General features: G+C 45.2%; 1 protein-coding gene across 1 annotated transcript in view; it reads left to right on the top strand.

The window, feature by feature from the left end:
* The window catches only part of LOC121290483 (5-hydroxytryptamine receptor 2A-like), a 154,227-nt gene that overhangs the window by 47,200 nt on the left and 82,848 nt on the right, over positions 1–24,179 (top strand). The window contains exon 5 of the mRNA XM_041210921.1: positions 5,417–5,617. Coding sequence (XP_041066855.1) covers positions 5,417–5,617 — 201 coding nt within the window. The remainder of the gene's footprint in view (positions 1–5,416; positions 5,618–24,179) is intronic.

Here is a 24,179-nt window from a genome sequence, read left to right as displayed (position 1 = left end):
TGTTAAGCTAACTGGCCTATAGTTACCTGTTTTTTGACTCCCTCTCTTTTTGGATAAGGGTGTTACATTGACCATTCTCCAATATGCTGGGATTTTTCCAGAATCTAAGGATTCTTGGAAGATTACTACCAGTGCATCCACTATCTCTGTAGCTACTTCCTTTAATATCCTAGGATGCAACCCATCAGGTCCAGATGATTTATCGGCCTTTAGCCCCATTAGTTTCCCTAGTATTTTTTCTCTAGTGATAATTATTGTATTTATTTCCTACCCCCTGTTGCCCCTTGATTGCCCAATATTTTTGGAATGTTATTAGTATCTTCTACAATGAATACTGAAGCAAGGTATTTATTTAAATCCTCTGCCATTTCCTGGTTCCCGTTTATTATTTCCCCATTTTCTAAGGGGCCTATGTTCACTTTGGTCTCTCTCTTCCTTTTTACATATTTAAAGAAGCTCATGCTATCCATTTTTATATTACTTGCTAGTTTACCCTCAACGTTTATTTTCTCCCTTTTTTTTGGTCATCTTTTGTTGGTTTTTAAAACTTTCCCAGTCCTCTGTCTTACTACTAATCTTTGCCACTTTGTATGTTTTTTCTTTCACCTAGATACTGTCCTTAACTTCCTTGGTTAACCATAGTTGGTTTATCCCCTTCCTTGAATCCTTTTTCCTCACTGGGATATATCTTTGTTGAGAGTCATGAAATATTTTCTTAAATGTCTGCCATTGTTCATCAACCGTCTTTTCCGCTAAACTGCTTTCCCAGTCCACTCCAGCCAACTCTGCCCTTATTCCTTTGTAATTACCCTGATTTAAGTTTAGCACAGTTGTTTCTGATTCAAGTTTCTCACTTTCAAACTGAATGCTAAATTCTACCATGTTATGGCCACTGTTTCTTAGAGGATCTTGTACTCTGAGATCATTTATTAAATCTGCTTCATTTCACATTACCAGATCCAAAATACCCTGATCCCTGGTTGGATTCACAACATATTGTTCAAAGAAACTGTCCCGAATATACTCAATCAAGTCTTGCTCATGTCTTCCTCTGGCAATTTGATTTTCCCAATCTACATGAAGATTAAAGTAATCCATGAATAATGTACTGCCTTTTTTATATGCCCTCAATATCTCCTGATTTATTTTCTGTCCTATAGTATTGCTACTGTCAGGGGGCCTATAGACTACTCCCACCAGTGTCTTCTTCCCCTTGTTATTTCTTACCTCCACCCAAATGGATTCTACATTTTCCGAAACAAGATCCTGTCTTGCTCTCATACTTATTCCATCTCGCACTAACAAAGCTACCCCAATGCCCTTTCCTTCCTGTCTGTCCTTTTGGAAAGTCATATACCCTGAATATTTGGTTCCAAACTTTGATCTCTTTGTAACCTGCGTAATGGCTATAAGATCCTATCCATTAACCTCTATTTATGCCGTTAATTCATTTATTTTGTTCCAAATGCTATGTGTATTTAAGTTAAGAGCCATTAATTTTGCCCTTTTACCATTTTTTCCCCTCTTGACTCTATTTGCTGCTTTTTTTTATCTTCAAGTTGCAAATACTTGGTACAGGTGTGTTCGCTCTGGATCACCTTGGTGGCCAGCAGCTCCCACATGCTACAGCAGCAACACATCACCCATCCTGCCATCACTATTGTACTTTATTTAATTTATTAATGAATTACTCTAGTATCCCCACTCTTTACTCTTTATTATAATTATTTTTTATACACACCAGTATCGATCTTACACTTAACAAGCTATCTTTAAGAAAAAGAGAAAAAAAAGACTAGTGATCTAAACACAAACTAAAGACCTTACTTTACTTTAAAGACTAGAAATACTGAGTAATCCTACTCACCAATCAGCTGCTCTCCGTGCTCTTTTCCCTCTGTTTAGGAGATAGTTCGCTGCTGGTTGCTGAGTGAAATTTGGCAGCTTTATCTCTGTTTTGAGCTTCAGTCTTTGCATTGCTAGCCTTCATTTCAGGACTCATTGGTGTCTCCAAGGCCCCTGGAGGATTTATACCATGTGGACCCTTCCAGTAACCAGGCAGCCTTCTGTTTCTTTGGTGACGAGGATTGTGTACTCCACTGGTAGCAGTTCGTCTGAGGAGGAACTGGAGGGCAGAAGGGAGAGGAGGCCATGTGCCCTTAGGCAGCGTTCAAGGGAGCATTCTATCACCGCCCTTGTGGTGGGAGAGTTGCAGGCATGGGGTAGTGAGGTAGTGGTAGTGGCAGGGCCAGCAGGTAGTCCATGGCGGACTACCTTGACAGTGGAAGAAGACAGTGTACAGGCAGCGATGCAGCTACCTCAACATGTCAAAGGCGCAGTGCTGACGCAGGTTCCGCCTCCGTGACCTCCATATGTCAGATGATTGGGCCTGAGGTCACCTCCAACTGTGTGGGTGGACACCCCATGTCAGTGACTCTGAGGGTCACAGTGGCCCTCAACTTCTATACCTCCGGCTCTTTCCAGGGCTCAGTGGGGGATCTTTGCGGAGTGTCCCAATCAGCTGTCCACAGTTGCATCAAGCTGGTGACAGACGCTCTGTTCAGGCGGGTACTGACCTTTATTCTTTACCATACAGCTGAGGCCAGCCAGGCTGAGCGAGCCAGAGGCTTCATAGTGATTGCTGGGTTCCCCCACATCCAGTGTTCAGTCGACTGCACACATGTGGCCATCAAGGCGCCAGTGGGTCAGCCGGGTGCCTTGGTCAACAGGAAGGGCTTCCACTCCATGAACGTGCAGATAGTGTATGACTACAGGATGTAGATTCTGCAAGTCTGTGCAAGGTACCCAGGCAGCTCCCACGATGCCTACATCCTCCAACACTCCCTGGTGCTGAGGCTGTTCAGGGCTGGATGGTGACTGCTGGGTGACAAGGGCTATCCATTGAAAAGGTGGCTCATGATGCCTCTCTGGCACCCAAGAACAGAAACAGTGCAGAGGTATAACTGGAGTCATGCCACCACAAGGGCGGTGATAGAGAGGTCTTCTGAAGATGCACGTCTGATGCCTGGACCATTCAGGGGGAGCGCAACAATACCCCCCCAGAGCGGGTGTCACTGATAGTGGTTGCATGCTGTGCTCTCCACAATCTGGCACTGGCAAGGGGGGGACCCACTGGAGGAAAAGGATGTTGAGGCAGCTCCACAGGCCACAGAGGATGAATCCAGTGGTGGATCAGAAGAGGAGCCTGGGGAGGAACATGGTGAGGATGTGGAGGCAGACCTCTGGAACATTCAAGGAGGCAGGGGCACCAAGGAGGCCTTGGTTCGACTCTCCTTCAGCCAGGCTGTTAATGATCTGCTTCTACCTCATGCCAGGGCTGCCGCTTCCATCCCGGGTGTCTGAAATGACCCTTTCAATTGAACCCAAAGTCCACTCAGTTCCTGTGCAATAAAGTTTACAGCCACTCACGTCCAGGATGAGACATGTGCCCTGCACCTACAAAACAAGTGAAGTATACTCAGGCCATTAACACAAAAGCAAAATGTATATAATGTTGGCACTCACAGAAAAGGAACATAACAATATAAAGTGTTAATGGCCACACCAGTAAACAAATTAACAAAACATGGCTGAACAGAAGATCACCCGTGACCAGTCCCTCTTGTGCTCACGGTGTCTTAAACTTACATTTGCAAATGCTGCATCTTGTTATGCACTATCCACCCTCCGCCCCCACCCCCGCCCCCCCACCCCCCCCCCCCCCCCCCCCCCCCCACCCCCCCCCCCTCCCCGCAACACCTCACAGTCAGCAGTATTGGAGACAGCCTGTTCACGCTGCTGTCTTGTTGGCCTTGGTGACCTTGGCAGTTGTCCTCTGGCCTGTGGAGCCTGTGCTGGCCTCGCCTGGGAGGGAGCGGCCAGTGGCACAGCTGGCATCTCCCCAGTCACCGCAGCTTCATCAGATGCCACAGTCACTGGCAGAGGGGAGGAGGAGCTGCTGCCATCATCTGGAGTGCCCTGAGAGGAGCCAGCAGAGATGACAGACAGCTCATGCGCCAATGTGAGGTCACTCTGGACTTCCCTGCTTGTCATTGATGGATGGGCACCTAGCAGAGATACTAGGTGCCTCATCCATCTCTCACATTGGCACTGACCTCCTGGTCATTACCTGTGTGAGGGATTGCAGGTCCAAGCGCAACCCCAGAAACCCCTGATTCTGTCCCTGGAGCTGCCTCTCCATGAGAGTTGCTACTCTCTCATGGAGGAGGCAGTGCGCTCGGCCATGAGGGTCAACTTAGTGTTCATGCTCCACCTGGACTCCTCCATAACGGAGACTATGATACGCAAACTCTCATGGATTTCCACCAGATCCTCCCACACATACTGCTGGACATCCAGCATCTGCCGTCTAATGGATGACTCCAGAGGCTCATCATCTGCCTTGGACTCAGCATCGCCCTAGTCTCCAGCAGTTCTCCAACTTTCAGCACCCTGTGCCTCCACCTGGTCCTCAAGTGAGTGTGCCGTGCCCTCACCGCTGTGCACTGACATTGTAGCCAATAATCTAATGCCCACCGAGGTGCTGGTATCTGTACTGGTGCAGAGAAGGGATATGACGCAAGCACATCTGACAGGCACTGGTCCTACGGTGTCGAGGGTGGCTCTTCGGGGTCCTGAGCCCGTTTGCTGGATGGAGATTCTAGAGGAGAAAAACAACGTGTCATTAGTATTAGTCATCACACTGTCACTGTGCATGCTAGGCAGGCTTGTGAGACAATGGAGATCTGCATCATGGTGCCATCGTCTTTCAATGAACAATTAGGACTCCAGGGGTGAGGTTTCCGATACAGATGAGACAACAAAACAATGTTTACACACTCCAACACTCTCGCATCGGTGCACTGCACTCTTAACTTCGTCAGAGACCCCTACTTGTCCACGACCAGTGGAACGAGCTGGGTGGCAGCTCTCTGTCTCTAAGGCATCCATCTCATTCCTCATCATTCTGAGCAGGTTTGTGGGGGGGGGGCGGGTGGGTGGTGGTGTTGGTGGTGGTAGTGGTGGTGGTGGTGTGTGTGTGTGCTCTGCCTGTCCTTGACCTCTCGATGTTGTTATGGCTTCTCTTCTGAAAGGGCAGAGGAGCATTGATTAGTCCACCCTGTACCTGCAGCACCATTGCAGCCTGGCCAACCCCACCTGAGGAACACCTTGCAGGGCACATCTGAGTTGTGGCCCTCAACCTGCAAAGTAATCAGGCCAAGATTCTCCTGATATATTTAGTTAAGCCAAAGATTGTGCTCTGCACTCTGGTCTCATTTTTTGTGATCACAATGGAATTTAAATATAAATGTTTGTTTGAGACGATTTAAAGCCTGTAAGTATTTAAAAGCAAAAAATAAATCTAAGATTCAGTTAGATTTCAATCATTCACTGACCTGCTTTGTCTTTTGTTTAGGATACATCTGGCCGTTACCTGCCAAACTCTGCCCCATATGGATTTATTTTGATGTGCTATTTTCAACTGCATCCATCATGCACTTGTGCGCAATATCTTTGGATCGGTACATTGCAATACGAAATCCTATCCATCACAGCCGCTGCAACTCAAGAACTAAAGCATTCATGAAAATAATTGCTGTTTGGACAATATCTGTCGGTGAGTGCACAATATGTCGTTACCCAGAGCAAGATTATGATTCTGTCTTTTTTGTCTCCTCTTCGCCCCCTCCTCTTTCCTAAATAATGAAACCTATGATGTAGAATAATTACAGCCTCTAATTTTTTTTAAACAATGACAATCGTTAATAAGCAGTCTGATGAGAATATGAGACTAACTATGCCTTTGAGAACGGTAATCAGTTGGGTAATGGTGCACTACGGATGCAGATATAAACGGAGACCTATTTTAAGATGGGACACTTTACAATATTCAAAGCTAAACCGGTAATGAAAGACACTCAGAGCTAAGTGGAAAGGAAGAAACTCACCATCATTTTGCCTAAAAGACAGTTTGTCATGATGGGTTAGCACATTGTCGTTTCATCTCTGTCACCTGCTTTGATGTCCAGCCCAGACTGAGGAAATGACAGTCTCTACTCTTCTAGTCTTAAAGGAAAATGCCTGAAGGAATGAAAGTGTTTTTCCATTTATACAGCACCTTTCACAACATCCCAAAGCACTTTACAGCCAAGGAAGTACTTTCTAAGTGTAGTCACTGTTTGTAATGTAGAACCAACTAACACACAGCAAACCCCCACAAACAGCACATTGATCTGTTTTAGAAATATTGGTTGAGAGTTGAATACAGGGAATTCCCCTGCTCTTCAAAAAGTGCGATAGGACTTTCAGGTCTTCTTGAGACAGCAGCCAAGGCCTCAGTTTAATATCTCATCCAAAAACCACCATCTCTGATTCTGCGGCACTCCCTCAGTACTACACTGAAGTCAAGCCTAGATTCTGTGCTCAAGCCTCTGGAGTGAGACTTAAGTCCAGAACTTTCTGACTCAGTGATAAGAGTGCTATCAACTGAGCCTCAGCTAGTACCTGGGCTAATATCTGGGCAGTGTCAGAGATGAAAGGACAATGTGCAAACCCCTTGTGCCAAACAGTCCCTTTGGGCAGTACTTCTACTTTCCCTTCCAGCTTAAGGTGTCAAGGACCAACTAGATTCCACACAGGTCGGAACCTACCTCTTGAGTAAAACAGATATTCTCATCATTGCAAAGATAAACTCTGTATCGAGCAGTACTAAGCCTGGCCTAGCCATCTCAATGTTAATACTGAGAGAAAAGTACTCTTTTCATCAGCACCTATATCAAAGAATATTTAAGCATCAAAAATATGGCATTGCACTGGTGATAATATGTTATGAAGACTATTGGATAAACTTTAGCAATCCAGCACAGAGCTTTATTTGATTAAATTTTTTATTGGGAATTTAGGTGCAGGTATGAGTGTTAGGCCATATAATTTTTCACCTTTTCTTTTAACAGTGTGCAGGAAGCAAAACAAGTACACTGGTATCCAATCCTGAATTCCTGATATGAGTCCTGTTGTTCAAAAGCTTTGCTTCATAAACACTATACTATAAACATGGTAGACAACGACTTGCAGTTATATAGTGCCTTTAATGTCCCAATGTGCTTCACAGGAGCATAATCGGACAAAGATTGAGACTGTGCCAAAGAAGGCGATATTAGGATGGGTGACTAAAAGCTTGGCCAAAGATGTAAGTTTTTAGGAGAGAGAGGTGGAGATGGGAAAGAAATTTAGGGAGTGCATTACAGAACCCAATTCCCAGACAGCTGAAAGCATGGCCATTAATGGTGAGGTGAAGGAATTGAGAAAGATGCACAAGAGTCTAGAGTTGGAGGTATGTAGAGCTCTTTGAGGAATGCAGGGCTGGTGGGGTGTATATTGAGGTAGGGAAGGACGAGGCTACAGAGGGATTTGGACATGAGGCTGAGAATTTTAAATTTGAGACGTTAATGGACTGAGAGCAAATGTAGGTCAGTGAGCACAAAGTAATACATGAATGTGAGTTCATCCAGGTGGGAAAATGCATAGTAAATAAGACTTGGATGAGTTCAAGTTTTTGAAGGTCAGAAGACAGGAAGCTGGAATAGTGAAGTCTGAAGTTAACAAGACCATGGCTAAAGGTTTTATGAGCAGGTAGACTGAGGAAGGGAAGGAGATGGGCAATGTTGGAGAAATGCAAGTAAACAGTCTTTATGATGGAGAGGATGTGGGGTCAGAACAACACTTAAGGTTAAACAGGACACTGAGGTTGCAAATAATCTTGTTCAGAGCTGGGGCTGGGAGGGAAACCTGGGCTCTGAGACTAGAGGGAGGGATGAAGTTTACAATGCACATCTTGGGAAGAAAGAGTTGAAGAAAACTGGTACCTCTCTCGCTCTTTAATCTTTCTTTTTTCTTGGATAGCCACAGACAAGAGGGTAAAACACATTGAATGTATACAAGGAGCACAATAGCCCAAATCTTCTGGTCAGTATCAATACTGAGTGCGTTGTTGCTGTCCGTGAAGATTTCTGTGACCCAACCCTTTTACGATTTTTCAACCATATCTTCTGATCCTGGCTGAAGCATTGAAGGGTCAGCTCAGCCTCTCCAGGGGAAGATCATTGGACGGAAGAAGAGAGAACACGCCCCCTTTTCACAACAGTAGCTGCTGTATTCAGTGGATGAGAGCAAATGTAGGTCAGTGAGCGCAGAGTAATACATGAATGTGAATTCATCCAGGTGGGAAAATACACAGTAAATAAGACTTGGATGAGTTCAAGTTTTTGAAGGGTAGAAGAGAGGAAGCTGGAATAGTGAAGTTTGAAGTTACCAAGACCATGGCTAAAGGTTTTATGAGCACGTAGATTGAAGAAGGGAAGGAGATGGGCAATGTTGGGGAAATGCAAGTAAACGGTCTTTATGATGGAGAGGATGTGGGGTCAGAACAACACTTAAGGTCAAATAGGACACTGAGGTGGCAAATAACCTGGTTCAGTCTGAGACCAATTTTAAAGATCCAAGTCTTTCACTATGTGAGTGTTAGTGAATAGGTGAATGGAGGAATGAGTAGGTGGGTATGAGTGTGAGTATGTAGTTAGGTTGGGGGCGTAGTTGGGTGGTTGGGGGCATAGTCGGGTTGAGTCGGGGGTAGTCGGATGGTCGGGGGTCGGTACATGGCTGGTTGAGGCTGGTGATTGGGAGGTGTTAGTTTTGGTGCTCAATGAAGTTACACAGGATAATGACTGAGATAGACCTGGTATTAAACCATGTAATATTTCCAGGGTATGTATATAGATAAGACCCATGGATCTGGCCAAGTCTCCACCCTGAGGTCAGGGTTTCAGGTTTTCGCGGAGGGTCCTGGGCAGCAGCAATCAGCCCGTCAGAAGTTTAAACTTCCCAGGCAATTTCCACTTACGTGCATGTGTCAGGACTTCCGCAGGGTCCTGACAAACATCTGCCAACATCCAACCCATCTCTGGTGACCCAGAAAGCCGAAGATTTGTGCCATTGACATTGATAACGAAATGGCTCAGTTGTTAGCATTCATACTCTCTGGGTCAGGTGGTTGTGGGTTTAAGTCCCACAAAGTCAAGGCTGACACTCCAGTGCATTACTAAGGGAGTGCTGCACCGTCGGAGATGCTGTCTTTCAGATGTGACATTAACCCAAGGCTCCAAGTGCCCCAGGTCTAAATGTTCCCATGGCAACATTTTGAAGAAGAGCAGGGGAATTAGCCTTGATGTTCTGTCAATATTTTTTTCAATAAACATCTGGTTATTATCATATTACTATTTCTGAGAGTTTGCTGTGTGCAGATTGGCTGCCATGGCTCCTACATTATGACAGTGACTACACTTCAAAAGTATTTCATTGCCTGTAAAGCACGTTGGGATGTCCTGTTGTCATGAAGGGCGCTATGTAAATGCAAGTCTTTCTTTTCTTTACCTGTGAAAAAGGCTGCCACAGCTGAGCTGTGTTTACTAGGTACATTACGGTTATAGAACAGCATAGAAAAACAAGAAAAATCATGGAACAAATGCAATCAGGCAATCCGAGAATGAAAAGAGCCAGATGCAGAGAAGTTTGAATGTGGAAATATGTGCGTGTACTGACTTTTTAACTGGGATTGCATTATATAGAGATGAGCAGGAAATGGAGTGTTTTACAGTGTAAGATTATAAATGTGTTTCTTATACATTAGTAATTGATGATTTTTGGATGTTGCTGTATAATTAAACATAATATTAATTGAATTAGTCTCGGTGTCAGCATAATGAGAAAAGGAAAATGTTGGGGGGAAGTGTGATATTAAACAGGTGATACCATGAGCAGGCAAGTTGTTGAATTTGATCATAAGTATCTATGTTAAATAGGGAGACGTACAACACTGAGCATGTCCCAAGGCACATATACACTGGAAATCTTCATGTTAGATAAACTCTAGAGGAATGTGCTATTGAAGCTGTGCTATCAATAGAGAACGTCACAGCTCCTTATAGAGAGAAATCATAGGGATGCCGTCCACTACTATCCACTAGGAATGGGCAATGAATGACTCAAGTAGCATCCATTCGTGACACTGACCACAAAGAGTCAAGCAAAGCTTTAAGTACAGACCCCACTTCACCTCAATCCAGAGACTCCTCATCACCTCAATTCAGAAACTCCACATCACCTCAATTCAGAAACTCCACATCACCTCAATTCAGAGACTCCACATCACCTCAATTCAGAAACTCCACATCACCTCAATTCAGAAACTCCACATCACCTCAATTCAGAAACTCCACATCACCTCAATTCAGAGACTCCACATCACCTCAATGCAGTGACTCCACGTTATCTGAATCATGGCTATGGTAGTATAGGAATACATTACTGGTCTAGTAACCCAGAGTCTTGGACTATTGATTCAGAGATATGAGTTGAAATCCCGCCAGGCAGCTGGGTAATTTAAATTCAGTCCACTAAATAAGATCTGGAATAAAAAGCTGGTAACAAATATGTGATCATGAAATGACCAGATTGTCATTAAAAAAAAACAACTGGTTCACTAATGAAATTTAGGGAAAGACCTCTATCACTCTTACCTAGCCTGGCCTATCCCCCCTGGCCTATCCCGCCTGGCCTATCCCCCCTGGCCTATCCTGTCTGGCCTATCCCCCCTGGCCTATCCCGCCTGGCCTATCCTGTCTGGCCTATCCTGTCTGGCCTATCCCCCCTGGCCTATTCTGCCTGGCCTATCCCGCCTGGCCTATCCCCCTGGCCTATCCCGCCTGGCCTATCCCCCCTGGCCTATCCCCCCTAGCCTATCTCGCCTGGCCTATCCCCCCTGGCCTATCCCGCCTGGCCTATCCCACTTGGCCTATCTCGCCAGGCCTATCTCGCCAGGCCTATCGCGCCTGGCCTATCTCGCCTGGCCTATCCCACCTGGCCTATCCCACCTGGCCTATACCACCTGGCCTATATCACCTGGCCTATCCCACCTGGCCTATCTCTCCTGGCCTATCCCACTTGGCCTATACCGCCTGGCCTATCTCACTTGGCCTATCCCGCCTGGCCTATCCCGCCTGGCTTATCTTGCCTGGCCTATACCGCCTGGCCTATCCCGCCTGGCCTATCTCGCCTGGCCTATCCCACTTGGCCTATCTCACCAGGCCTATCCCCCCGGCCTATCCCACTTGGCCTATCTCGCCTGGCCTATCCCGCCTGGCCTATCCCCCCTGGCCTATCACACCTGGCCTATCCCGCCTGGCCTATACCGCCTGGCCTATACCCCCTGGCCTATCCCACCTGGCCTATCCCATCTGGCCTAACTCGCTAGGCCTATCTCGCCTGGCCTATCCCGCCTGGCCTATCTCACCTGGCCTATCTCGCCTGGCCTATCCGACCTGGCCTATCCCGCCTGGCCTATCCTGCCTGACCTATACCTGACTCCAGATCCACAGCAAAGTGGTTGACTCTTAACTTTCCTCTGAAATGGACTAGCAAACCGGTCAGTTGTATCAAACTCTGACAAAAAAGCGAATAAGAAGAAAGCGGGATAGTATACTCAGCATTGACCAATGCACCAGATATAACAAAGGCACATCCAGCCCAGTTCACCCTGCATTTTCCTCACTAACATTTGGGCACTTGTACCAGAATTGGGAGAGCTGTCACACAGACCAGTCAAGCAACAGCCTGACATAGTCATGCTCACCAAATCATACCTTACATATAATGTCCCAGACTTCTCCATCATCATCCTTGAGTATGTCCAGTCTCACCAGCAGAACAGACCCACCAGATGAGGTAGCACAGTGATACAATCAGGAGGAAATGCCTCTGGAAGTCCTCAACATTGACTCTGGACCCCACGATGTCTTATGACATGGGCAAGGAAATTGCCTGCTGATCTTGTAGATGGCACATATTGCTGCCACTCAGGGTGGTGAAAGGAACCAAACTTGTCAGGGTCCATAACCTTAATGTACCCAGTACCGTTACGATCTTCTTAGGGACCATTAGTGTTTAAAGAAGAAATCCAAATACCCGGCAATTAACCGACAGACTATGCCACAAGATTTCACTTTTTTTTAACAAAAACAAACTCGATTTTATATATAAAGAGAAATTAAACAAACTAAGCACACCAACTCAACACCAAAGCTTATAAAGACTTATGCTATAAACTCAGTTCTACTTTTTACTTCTCCCAAAGAGTTCCTTTATCTTACGCCATCTTGAAGATTCATTCACTTTTCCTGGGACCAACCCAATAGGTATGCCACAGCCAACCAGAATTTACTTTAATCTCCTTAGTATTCCAGTTATTCTTCTGAGGTAAGATTCAATAGGGGTTGTTCCATTAGCTTTTTGGCCACGTGACCCTCCACCTTTACCTTCACCCACCTCATGACTGTGGATGACTCAGTTCCTTGTTCAGGTTGCTGGCATATATCCAACTGCCTTCCCATAGCTTTCCAAGTTACCTCTGCTGACTAATTTCTGGCTCAAGGCTCTGTGAGGACCACAGTAGATTTCTTCCACCAGCTGCAAGCTAGAGCAAATCTTCCACCTGCCTTTCCCTCACAAAATCCAAACTGCTTGCTTCTGTTAGCAAACACACACAGATAACTTAAACAAAATATTCTTTTAACCAAGGCTGCTTCCTAATTCATTATCTCTATGGCAACATGGCACACGCAGCCTGTTCCTGGGTAGAAATGCAAATTAAATACCTTCTAAGCATAATAAACTCCAAGCTTGTTTGAACTGATTTACTTCAGGGCTGCTTAACAGTTTTTCAGTCACCCATTTTCTACAGTTAAAACTTTAATTCCTAAAACTAGAAGTTACATTCTAAAACATAAACCATGAACTAGGTTTTCACACCTGTACCTTCAGTCATTTCTTGATACCATGTGGAGTGAATCAAATTGTCTGAAGATGCACCTGTGATGCTGGGGGCTTCAGGAGAAAGCCAAGATGGATCATCCACTCAGCACTTCTGTCCAAAGATGGTTGCAAATGCTTCAGCCTTGTCTTTTTCACTTATGTGCTGGGCTCCCCCATCATTGAGGATGGGGATGTTTGTGAAGCCATCTTCTACCGTTAGTTAGTTAGTTGTCCACCACCATTCATGGAGGAGGCAGGACTGCAGAGCTGTGATCTCATCCATAGGCCGTGGGAATGTTTAGCTATGTCTATAGCTATCTATGTCTGATTTACAAGCTACAGATGGTGTAAGCATGCACCTCTTGCATCCCCCTCACCCCCACACCACTCCCTACCCTGTGCCTTTCTCTTTTCACATACCCAAGAACAACTGCCACTTGGCCAGGCAGTGATGAACAACAATAGCTAGAAAAGCAGGCAGACAGTAAAGATGAAGAAACACCATCACTTGCTCTCACACTTGCAGCCAACACCTCAGATCCTGTCACTGCACATAATTTAGAGGATAACTTAGAAGCTGCAACGTAATAAAACGCCAAGTATAAGTGGGCTGCAAGCAGGGCTGAGAACAAGCGTAGCACAGATACCAGCTTGCCAGAGGGCCAGTTCACACATGAGTTCTCCTGTGGAAGACTTCAATGGGATGGCCAACAGAAGAAGGCTGATGGAAGATTCTGGCATTAACTTGGCACAGGATTTGCACGGATGTAGAAGCCCAACCTTTTCAGCAAGGAAATGATGGTCAGTTCAATTTGCACACTTTAAACCCGACCATGATACAGCATCTGAAGACCAATTTCTTAGCTCCCATTTTAGTACAAGCAGAAGCCCCCCCCCTACACCCCACCCCAGTGTCTGAGAGGAAGCTCATATGGTAGTCATGCAGGCTCTGTTTGCTGCCATGGCAGCTTTCACTCACACAGGTGCAGCTTAGTGCCAAGCAAGCTCAGACTGCTACCATCATGGCTCCAGATACCAGTGTTCAAAGGGGCTTGCAGGATGTCACAGCAGTCCAGCAAGGGAGTGACAGTGGCTCTGTGAAACACAAAGCTGCCGTCCTCTGAGGATGACATCATTCGTCCTCCCCCCCCAGCCCTCACCCAGAACCGTCTTTGGGATGGAGGATACCTCATGAGCACCGACTGGCCAACCAAACAATTTTTTAAAGCAGAAAGAAAGAGCTTGCATTTATATAGGGTCTCTTACGACTTCAGCAGTCCCCAAAGCACCATACAGCCAATGAAAGATCTTTTGAAGTGCAGTCACTCCTGTAATGTAGGAAAACATGGCATTGAAGTTATCTACAACAAAGTCACAACAGCAATTAATTAAAGGACCAGAAAAGCAATCAGATTTGAGGATGAGGAAGAACGTGGCTGACTAGTACACAGAGCACAAGGGGTTGACAGAGCAGCAGACCACAGCAAACACATGTCACATACACTACTCTTCCATAATCAAAAGCAAATGTCTCTTAAAAAAAAAGCGCCTTGAGTTCAGCGACATAAGAAGTAACAACCAACAGTTAGTTGAAGGTTTAAATGTATTTAGAATATTTTGAATCCTGTCCTTTTAATTACTTTAAGAGCCCTGTGCAGACTTCAAAAATAATCCCAAATGATTGCATCATGCACCTGTCCCACTTCAGGCTCCTGCTTCTCTCCTTCAGGCCATCCTCTTCCTATGATCTGATCTGTTACTGCTTCTCATGCACAAACATCCATGGACCTCTTTCGATTGCAATATTGCACAACGGGCTAACAATTATTCTTCCAACCTACTCCAAGTCACGCAGTAAACCACCCCCATAGTGGTCTGGATTTCGGGGCTGTTTCTTTATGAGCTCAGAAGCCGTGCTCAGTTATTTTTCGTGACTTGGTCAGCTCTTTCTTGAAGTCTGAAGTGTGGAGCTTTCTTGAAGTGTGAAGCTTTCACGTAGATATCATCAGCCAAATCCACATCTCCCAGCAGTCTTCACCCATGAAAAGTGGGAAATGTTTGATGCCATCAAGAAATGAGCAGTCCCTTGGAAAAGAGCAGTAATTGGCATAATTTTTGGTCAGTGATTGTACACCATCTGGTAGGAAGCTATTTTGTTAATAAAAGGAATTGTATGCTGGGTGCATTCAATGGTATGTTTTACCCTGACAATGTGTCCAACAATGAAAGGCTTGATGAAACTGCATTAACTGAAAAGCTCCTTTTGACTGTTTCTGTAAGATACGTCCTCTGCTCTGTTCATAACTCAAGCTCTCCTGTAGCATTTTGAAACAGCTTCAGTGCAGGCCTAAGGAAAGGCTGCAGGGCTGGATTGTGTTAGTCTTTGCACGTGATGGTAGGTGCTCTCAGGCTGACATAAAAGTAACCATAGTGCTATTTGATGAGGAGCCTGGCAATTGTCTGAATCAATGTACATCACCAAAACAGATTATCACATTGCTGTTTGTGGGATCCTGCTGTGTGTAAATTGACTGCTGCATTTCCTACATTACAATAGACAACACACTTCAAAGGTATTTCATTGGCTTTGAAGCATTTGGGACACCTGAGGATGTGAAAGGTATCCTATTGATGCAAGGTCTTCTTGAAGAGCTTTTTCACTAAAGTACGTTTTCCAAGTTTTCTCCTTGATATCTTTTCCTAAAATCAGTGACTCACTCTGAAGTAAGATCCACAGATGTTGAGAATCTGCCCATGCTTCATCCTTCATCAGTGAGCAGGAATATTGAGTATCTGCAGGCCAGTCAACTGCAAAGGTGTATTGTGACTAAGCCTAATCATCCATGGCCTAGATACAGCAGGGGTCACTGGACATTGTACCCAAGCAGAAATCCGGGCTGATTTTCTTCCCCTTCCCCTAGCAGGGAATGCAGGGCAGGTAGAGCAACCACATGGTTTCCCTCACTAAAATAAACTACTTCTTCATAAATCAGAACTGAACGTGGGAACTCCTACTCTATAAAACACAGCATCTAGGCAGGTGGTGTATACTGAGCCATGGGATAAATAAGAGGTGATTATTTTAATGTTAGATCATGCTGCAGAATTTTGCAGAATGGTTCCAGGTATTTCAGCTAGTTCTGGAATGTGGTATCAGATGGAAACTTAAGTAACATCAGTGCCAGAATAGTTGTCATTGGAAACTGAGGAAATAATTTAAGCAAACAATTAATATATCATACAAATGCAATAGGCCACAATGAATTGTAAAAATAGCAGGGAGAATAAAGAGGAAGAAAGCACAATTGCCTGACTGTGATGCTTACATTTTATCTTCCTGTTGTTGCAACATTCAAAATGGCACCCAATTATGTTGCGGAGGCAAATGAGAACATTTTTTTCTGGGTTAATTTTAAATTTTTACAGACTCTGCTGATACTTTATGCACTGGGTCAAGCTGTAATCCAACGTAGCATGGACAATAATTCCACCAACTTGCATCGAGATATCCTCATTGTCATGTCGAGGCTGTTTATTAGAAGACTTAGACCCAGCAAGGGTACTTTGGAAGGGAAGGTGGGGGTTTCATTCTTTGTTGGCTGTGGGTAGTATTGACATGGTTTACCATTTTTAGTAATGCCTGCATTAGTAGCGCGGTAAAACACAGCTCCAAGAGGTGGGTGTGAGCTGGATTTGAAGCAGGGCCATATTGAAGATAGCCATTGTGTAAAAACCATTAGGGTCACAGGGGATCTGTTAAAACACCAGTTGAATGCGTATAATTTGCTTTTTGCATTGCTGCTTTTCACATGTTCAGTTTGCTGTAAGGCCTCATTGTTGAAGAGGACTGGGCAACCCCAGGGTACTTGCAGCAAATTTGGAAAGTCTCTTTTGTATAAGATCACAGTGTCATGTCACTATATCACTGTTGTATCACTATATCACCGCCAGTGTGTCCAGGGTTTCTGGCTGGCCTCGGAACAGCTGGATGGATCAGCTTCTTGTGTTTGTGCAAGAACAATTGAAGTGGGGGATAAAGCCCCATGTTTGGAAGTGATGACTTTTGTAACAAAAGTGCTGGAGGTATCTGTAATCCTTTGAAAGGTGTCAGTGCCTGAGATAATGGATACAGTGAGAGAGGCGGTTTTGTGTTGTGTTTTTCACTTGCGTTTGGAATGGTCAAGAGGGGGAGGGAATCACTTTCTGGTGATCTGCTGGAGAAGGAACTTGATCACTGAATTTGGAGCTTTGAGGGGAAAATTCATTCCCCCAACCAGAAAACAACACCTGAACTGGGCAAAGTTTATACAAAACACAACAATTGACGTAGATGGGTAATAATCTCTCACTAATGTTGGCCACTGGCATGGTCTTGTCATTTTGAATATCATAGCATAGGCCCCTTAGAGAATGAGGTTCGGGAAATAATAATGGGGAACCAGGAAATGGCAGAGGAGTTGAATAAATACTTTGCATCAGTCTTCACGGTAGAAGACACTAATAGCATTCCAAAAATACTAAGTGATCAAGGGGAAAAAGGGGGGGAGGAAATAAATACAATAACTATCACTAGAGAAAAAGTACTAGAGAAAATAATGGGGATAAAGGCCAGTAAGTCCCCTGGACCTGATGGGTTGCATCCCTCGGATATTAAAGAAAGTAACTGCAGAGTTAGTGGATGCACTGGTAGCAATATTCCAAGAATCCGCAGATTCTGGAAAAGTCCCAGAGGATTGGAAAACTGCCAGTGTAACACCCTTCTTCAAAAATGGAGGGAGACAAAAAACAGGTAACTATAGGCCAGCTAGTTTAACATCCATCATTGGGAAAATGTTAGAGTCTATTATAAAGAATGTAATAGCAGAGCATTTAAAAATGCATAATGTAACCAACAGAGTCAGCATGGCTCCATGAAGGGGAAATCGTGCCTGATAAATTTATTGGAATCCTTTGAGGAGGTAACAAGCAGGATAGATAAAGGGGAACCATTAGATGTAATATATTTGGATTTCCAAAAGACGTTCGCTAAGGTACAGCAATAAGGCTGCTTATTAAGATAAGAGCCCCATTGTTTTGGGGGTAGTATATTAGCATGGATAAAGGATTAGCTAACTAACAGACGGCAGAGAGTTGCAATAAAGGAGGCATTTTCAGGATGGCAACCTGTAACTAGTGGAATGCCACAGGGATCAGTGCTAGAGCCTCAATTATTTACAATATATGTTAATAACTTGGATGAGGGAAATTAATGTACTATCGTTAAGTTTTCAGATGAAACAAAAATAGGTGGGAAGACAAGTGGTAAGGATGAAATATGGAGTCTACAGAGGGATATAGACAGGTTAAGAGAGTGGGCTAAAACTTGGCAGATGGGAAAATGTGAGGTTATGTACTTTGGCAAGAAGAATAGAGGATCTGAATATTATTTAAATGGAGAAAGACTGCAGAAAGCTGCAGCACAGGGATTTGGGGGCATTCGTGCATGATTCCCAAATAGCTAGCCTACAAGTTCAATAGATAACAGGGAAGGCAAATGGAATGTTGGCCTTTATTTCAAAGGGAATAGAGTATAAAAATATGGAAGTCTTGTTAAAACTATACTAGGCACTAGTTAGACCATCCCTAGAATACTGTGAACAGTGTTGGTCCCCTTATCTAAGGAAAGATATACAGTCATTGGAGGCAGTCCAGAGAAGGTTCACTAGGTTGATCCCAGGTATGGAAGGATTTTCTTATGGGGAGAGGTTGAGTAAGTTGGACTGTACTCATTGGAGTTTAGAAGAATGACAGGTGACCTTATTGAAACATATAAGATTCTTAGGGGAGCTTGACAGGGTAGATGCTGAGAGATTGTTTTCCCTTGTGAGAGAGTCTAGGACCAGAGGGTATAATCGCAGAGTAAGGGGTTGCCCATTTAAAACAGAGATGAGGAGGAATTTCTTCTCTCAGAGGGTAGTCAATCGGTGGAATTCTTTACCACAGAGGGCTGTAGAGGCTGGGTCATTAAGTATATTCACGGCTGAGGTAGACAGATTTTTAATCAGTAAGGGAATCAAGGGTTATGGGGGAAGGGCAGGAAAGCGGAGTTGAGGATTATCAGATCAGCCATGATCTCATTGAATGGTGGGGCAGACTCACCGGGCCGAATGGCCTACTTCTGCTCCTACATCTTATGGTCTTATGGTCTTATATTTGTTAACAATATTACTGCATTCACTGCTAAATTTGACATCACTGAACCCACTTTACTCCCAGAAAATGTAAATGGCACATACCAATTTCTACCCGACCCTATTTTCATTTTGCTTAAAATCATAAGAAATAGGAGCAGGAGTAGGCCATTTGGCCCATCGAACATGAGTCCAGAATTTCTTTAGACAAGTGATATCCCTGAAGCACTGAAGCTGCCCAGTATCCAAAATATGTAAAAGATAAAACAACAAGCTTCAAACATTGAAAATCTGAAACAAGAAAGTAACAAAATATGTTACAGCAGCTGAGAAGAGGAAGAAAGCAACAAAGCATTTCAAACTGCCAGCCCTGACTCAGTTGGTGGCACTCCTACCTTTGAGTCAGAAGCCCCACTTCTGAGACTTGAGGACAAAATCTAGGCTCATACTCCAAGGCAGTACTGAGAGTGTGCTGCACTGTCAATGTTGTTGTCTTCTGGATAAGATGTTAAACTGAATCCCGTCTATCTTCTCCAGTGGGCATGAAAGGTTCCTTTGGCACAAGTTCGAGAAAGAACAATGTCCTGGCCAATCTTTATCCTTCATCCATCACCTAAAGCAGATTATCTGTTATTATTTCATTGCTGTTTGTTGGACCTTGCTGCATCCGAATTGGCTGCCATTTTTTTCCTACATTACAATAGTGATTACGTATCAAAAAATGCACTTAACTGGCTGTAAAGTACTTTGGAACATTCATGAAAGGAGCTATATACAAGACCTTTTTTTTCACTTTACCTGAAACACTAACCTGTCTTTGCCCTTGTTAAATGCTGATAGCACATTGCCTATTCCAGCACCTTCTGAAACATGTACACTGACTGAGAGCCTTTCAAACAGGGAATAATACAGTCCACAGCTAGAAATTTATCCCCACTTTTGGGCACCAGGGCCACAATTCGCAATAATTCCAGTGGAGATTGGGAGCGCGTAATTCTCTTGTGTGGTCCTGAGCAGACCCATGCTGTCCTCTTCTCAGTAGCACTGCCAGCAGGCCTCTGTGCAGCACAGGAGGCCAAACAGTGGTGTGGGCAGATCACATGCTTCTCTTTTTAAAGACACAGTTCCCATCAATGGGAATTAAGCTGCATTAATGGTGTAAAGGCTGTTAGATAAACACTGTGGCAGAGTCAGGCTGAAGGGAGATGTTGCAGCATGCCAGAAAAAGGGCTCCACAATTCAGTGATACCACCCTGGAGGGGTGACACAAGTGGAGGCCAGGAGAGATGCATGTTTCCATTGGCAGGCAGGAAACCCTCAAGGCGCCCCCTCAGAAAGGAACGGGAGCAGTTGGCAAAGGTAATTAATGCCCAGAGTGTCACCTGAAGTCATGGCAACAGTGCAGAAGGAAGTTTAGTGACCTCACTCGGGTGGTCAAGATGAGTGAATGCACCTGCACATCACATCTCACACCACACACCTTTCACACATGTTCAATGCACCACACACTCATCACTCACTCAGGAGCACTCCCTGACACTCAGTACTCACCCTAACATTCTTACACTACACTTCACCCACACACACCTTCCAGTCAGGCCACATACACACACACACACACACAAACACCTCCATATTTCCACAAACCTACAATCATTCAATTATGACACACATCACCCAACCACACAGTCGTTGTCATTCTGCCCTTTCTCTTTCCAAGAGAAGGTGGCATACAACAGGAAGGAAAGCCATAGGACTGGTAGAGGTTCAACATGTATTCATCCCCTCAGATGGCATAATGAATAATCAGGGCTGCTGCCTCAGAGCCAATGGCACCCGGCGCTACCGCGGCCAAAGAGGGTGGTTGTCAGTCGATGACTTTTGCACCTTCACCACTCACTCCTCACCCTCATCCTGGAAGTGAAATGGAAATTTCATGAAATGGAATTCCTGCTTTCCTCCTGACCACACCCCACATTCCCTCACTCCTGACCTTTCCCTTTGTGTTTTCAGATAGTCAAGAACTGATGTCTGCTCAGCCTCCACAGAATCACAAGGAAGACCAAGGATAACTGTCCACAGTGTGACATGACCTTACACTCACAGCCACCAGCTCAGATACTGGCAGTGTGCCAATGGTAGAGGCTAGTGTAGATTCAGAATCAGCAGGTGCTGAGTGTTGCAGGCGTGAATGGGCTGAAGAAAAGCCGGGGGGGTTGGACAGCTCATGTGTGATCTCCTCAGAGGTGGAGGATGCAAACGGGTATGCTGAAGTCACTCAGATGAAAATCTCAATGGGGCCCTGATGGTGCCTGGTGCATTGGCATGTCTTCATTGACTGGCAAGGAGCATGGAGGAGTCTGGCTTCAGTATGACAGAGGGCATCATACCAACCTTGGAGCCCATCCTTTCCACTGTGGAAGTGGCGAGCACCTCCCTGGTAGTACTGCCAGGCTGACCCATGATGGAGCACCTGTTAAGCACTGTCTCAGCTTCCGCTGCAGCACAAGCAGAGACCTCCTGATGTCTCAGTGCTGCAGTGGAAGTTCAGTCAGAGGTCATGAGATCCCTGGTTGCTGCCATCAAGACAGACTGCCACCATCACAGGTACAGATCTCAGTGCTCAATAGAGCGTGCAACAGCAGTCAAACAATTTGTGCAGCAGCAGATTAGGAGAATTGCTAAGACGTCGACACTGGGAGTGAAAGTGGCTCTGCAGGGAGCACAAGCCTACTTTCCTCTCTCTAGATTACAGTATGTGTGTTTCCAGTACTACTGCCATTCCACCTGTACACTGTTGCCTCTTAACCAGCTAGCCCAGCCTGCTGCCACCTATGCTGAGATGGTGCAGTCCAAAGCTGGGCATTCTAAGGCCATAACTGCTCGAGGATGACTTTCAAGACCGTCTGAAATCTCAACCATTGAGAGTCAGCAGCTTTCCACAAACCATGCTGCAGCCATTGGGGGAATACTGTGTAGGACCACTAGGACAAGCAAAGGGACACACTAGACAGCCGCTAGAAAATGCACAAAGGTGATGGTTCTGTCTTTCTTTCGTGTATTATTGATGTGTTGATGAATAAAGTTGTTGTGTGAAGGATTTTGCTGTTGGCCTTTATGGAATGATGTTGGTCAAGGGCATTTTGTGATAGGCAGTCTGATTTGGATCTAAGATTGGGGATTGATGGGCACATGGAAAGGTGGGGAAGTTACTTTTAACTTAAGTGAATCCTCATTATATACTCCCTTTTGCTCTCTGCATGAGATGGATGTAGTGTTCTCCCTGCCTCCTCCTCCCAACCTCCTCTTCTTCCCGAAATGTTTTCTGGAACCCAGGAGGTAGTGGCTGGGTCCTCAGAATGACTAAGGATGCAGCACACTGCCACCCCAAAGATATGAACACACTCTCTAGTGTATACTGTAGAGATGCCCCTGAGCAATGGAGGCAGCGAAACTGTTGTTTGAGGAGGTTGAATGCTTGCTCTGTGGTATTGCAGCTCTCATCAAAGGCCCTTTGTCTTTGTATGATGGGATGGCGGAATGGGGTGTCATCAGTCACATGTAGAGCCATCCTCCAAAGCAGCGTGGAGACCTGAAGATGGTCATTAGTGCCAACTAGTGCAGGATAAATGCATTATGGGTGCTCCCAGGGTAGCAGCATTCACCAATATGAACTTCTTGCTGTGGTCACACGCATACTGCACGTTCAGAGAGTGGTAGTCTTTGTGGTTTCTGTATTGCTCCCGGTTGACATGGGGGACCTGCAGAAGTATGTGCGTGCAGTCCATAGCACATAGCGGCAGCTGAAAGTCTGCTATCCTGGTGAATCCATATATCCTTTAATATTGCTCTTCCCTCCTCAGGAGAAGGGGATGAAGTCCCTTCCCCTCTTGTATTGTGTCTCTGTGACCTCCGTGGTGCATGTATGAACGGCGAATGTGAGAGGTTACAGATGTTACCTGTTCCCACCTGGAAGGGCCCAGTGGCATCGAAAGTCAGAATGATGCTGACCTTCACTGGGCCACTGGAAGGGCCAAACTCAATCTGCTTTGAGATCCCAGTTGCTTAGAAGGCGGTGGCACCTCCTCAAGCACTGCTTTTGGCTCAAGGCAAGGTAAGATTGGTGCTCCTGGAACACCCTTTGTGGCTAGAGCCTTCTGTGAAGGGTCCTCCTCCATCTCCCTCCTCACAGTTCCCCCTTTCTCCCCCCTCCTTTCCATATGTTCTTGTTATGTTGCAGACCAAGTGGTAATACAGCAACTGGGTAAGGCACTGGTTTTTCCTCACTTACTGTCTACAGCGAATATCTCAAAATAGTTCCGGCAATTCCGCACAATGCTTCCGCAAACTTAGCCTTAGCAAAAGGAGGTCAAAAACACCTCACCTCCAACTTGTTGAGTGGCCCCTTTAAATAGCCCTAAAGCAGGGCCCACCTTGCTTCAGAATGCTTGTTGTTTAAGGAGTAATTAATGAAGATGCTGCCTGCACATGCATCAACCCAATTTGGGATCCTGCTATTGTAATAGGTTGGTTGGACTGAGTGACGTGATAAAGACGCTGATTCACACCCTTCCAGCACACGCTGAGGATCTATCCCACGTGGAAACGTAGAAATATTTATGGTACAGGAGGAGGCCATTCAGCCTATTGTCCGCACCAGACAAAAAAGAGTCAACCACCCTAATCCCACATTCTAGCACTTGGTCAGTAGCCCTGAGGTTATGACATTTCAAGTGCATACCCAAGTATTTCAAAATGCGATGAGAGCTGCTGCCTCGACCACGTTTTCAGGCAGTGAGTTCCAGACCCCAAAATAAAATGGTCCTTAATTCTTCTCTAATCTTTCTACCAATAACTTTAAATCTGTGTGCCCTGGTCATCAAACTGTCTGCTAAGGGAACTAGGTCCTTCCCCTCCTCTCTATCCAGGCTCCACATAATTTTATACACCTCAGTTAAAATCTCGCCTCAGCCTCCTCAGCTCCAAGGAAAACAGCCCCAGCCCATCCAATCTTCCCTCGTGATTAAAATTTGCCATTCTTGGCTTCATTCTGGTAAATCTCCTCCGTGGTAATGCCACACAATCTGTGTGGGAAGCACATCATGCACCCCGGAAATCAGCTGTTAGCTTCCAGTGATATATAAC

The sequence above is a fragment of the Carcharodon carcharias genome, chromosome 18 (assembly GCF_017639515.1).
Source record: "Carcharodon carcharias isolate sCarCar2 chromosome 18, sCarCar2.pri, whole genome shotgun sequence".
Classification (NCBI taxonomy): Eukaryota; Metazoa; Chordata; class Chondrichthyes; order Lamniformes; family Lamnidae; genus Carcharodon; species Carcharodon carcharias.
Note: the sequence above shows the minus strand (reverse complement) of the source record. Positions and strands in the feature narration are given on the sequence as shown.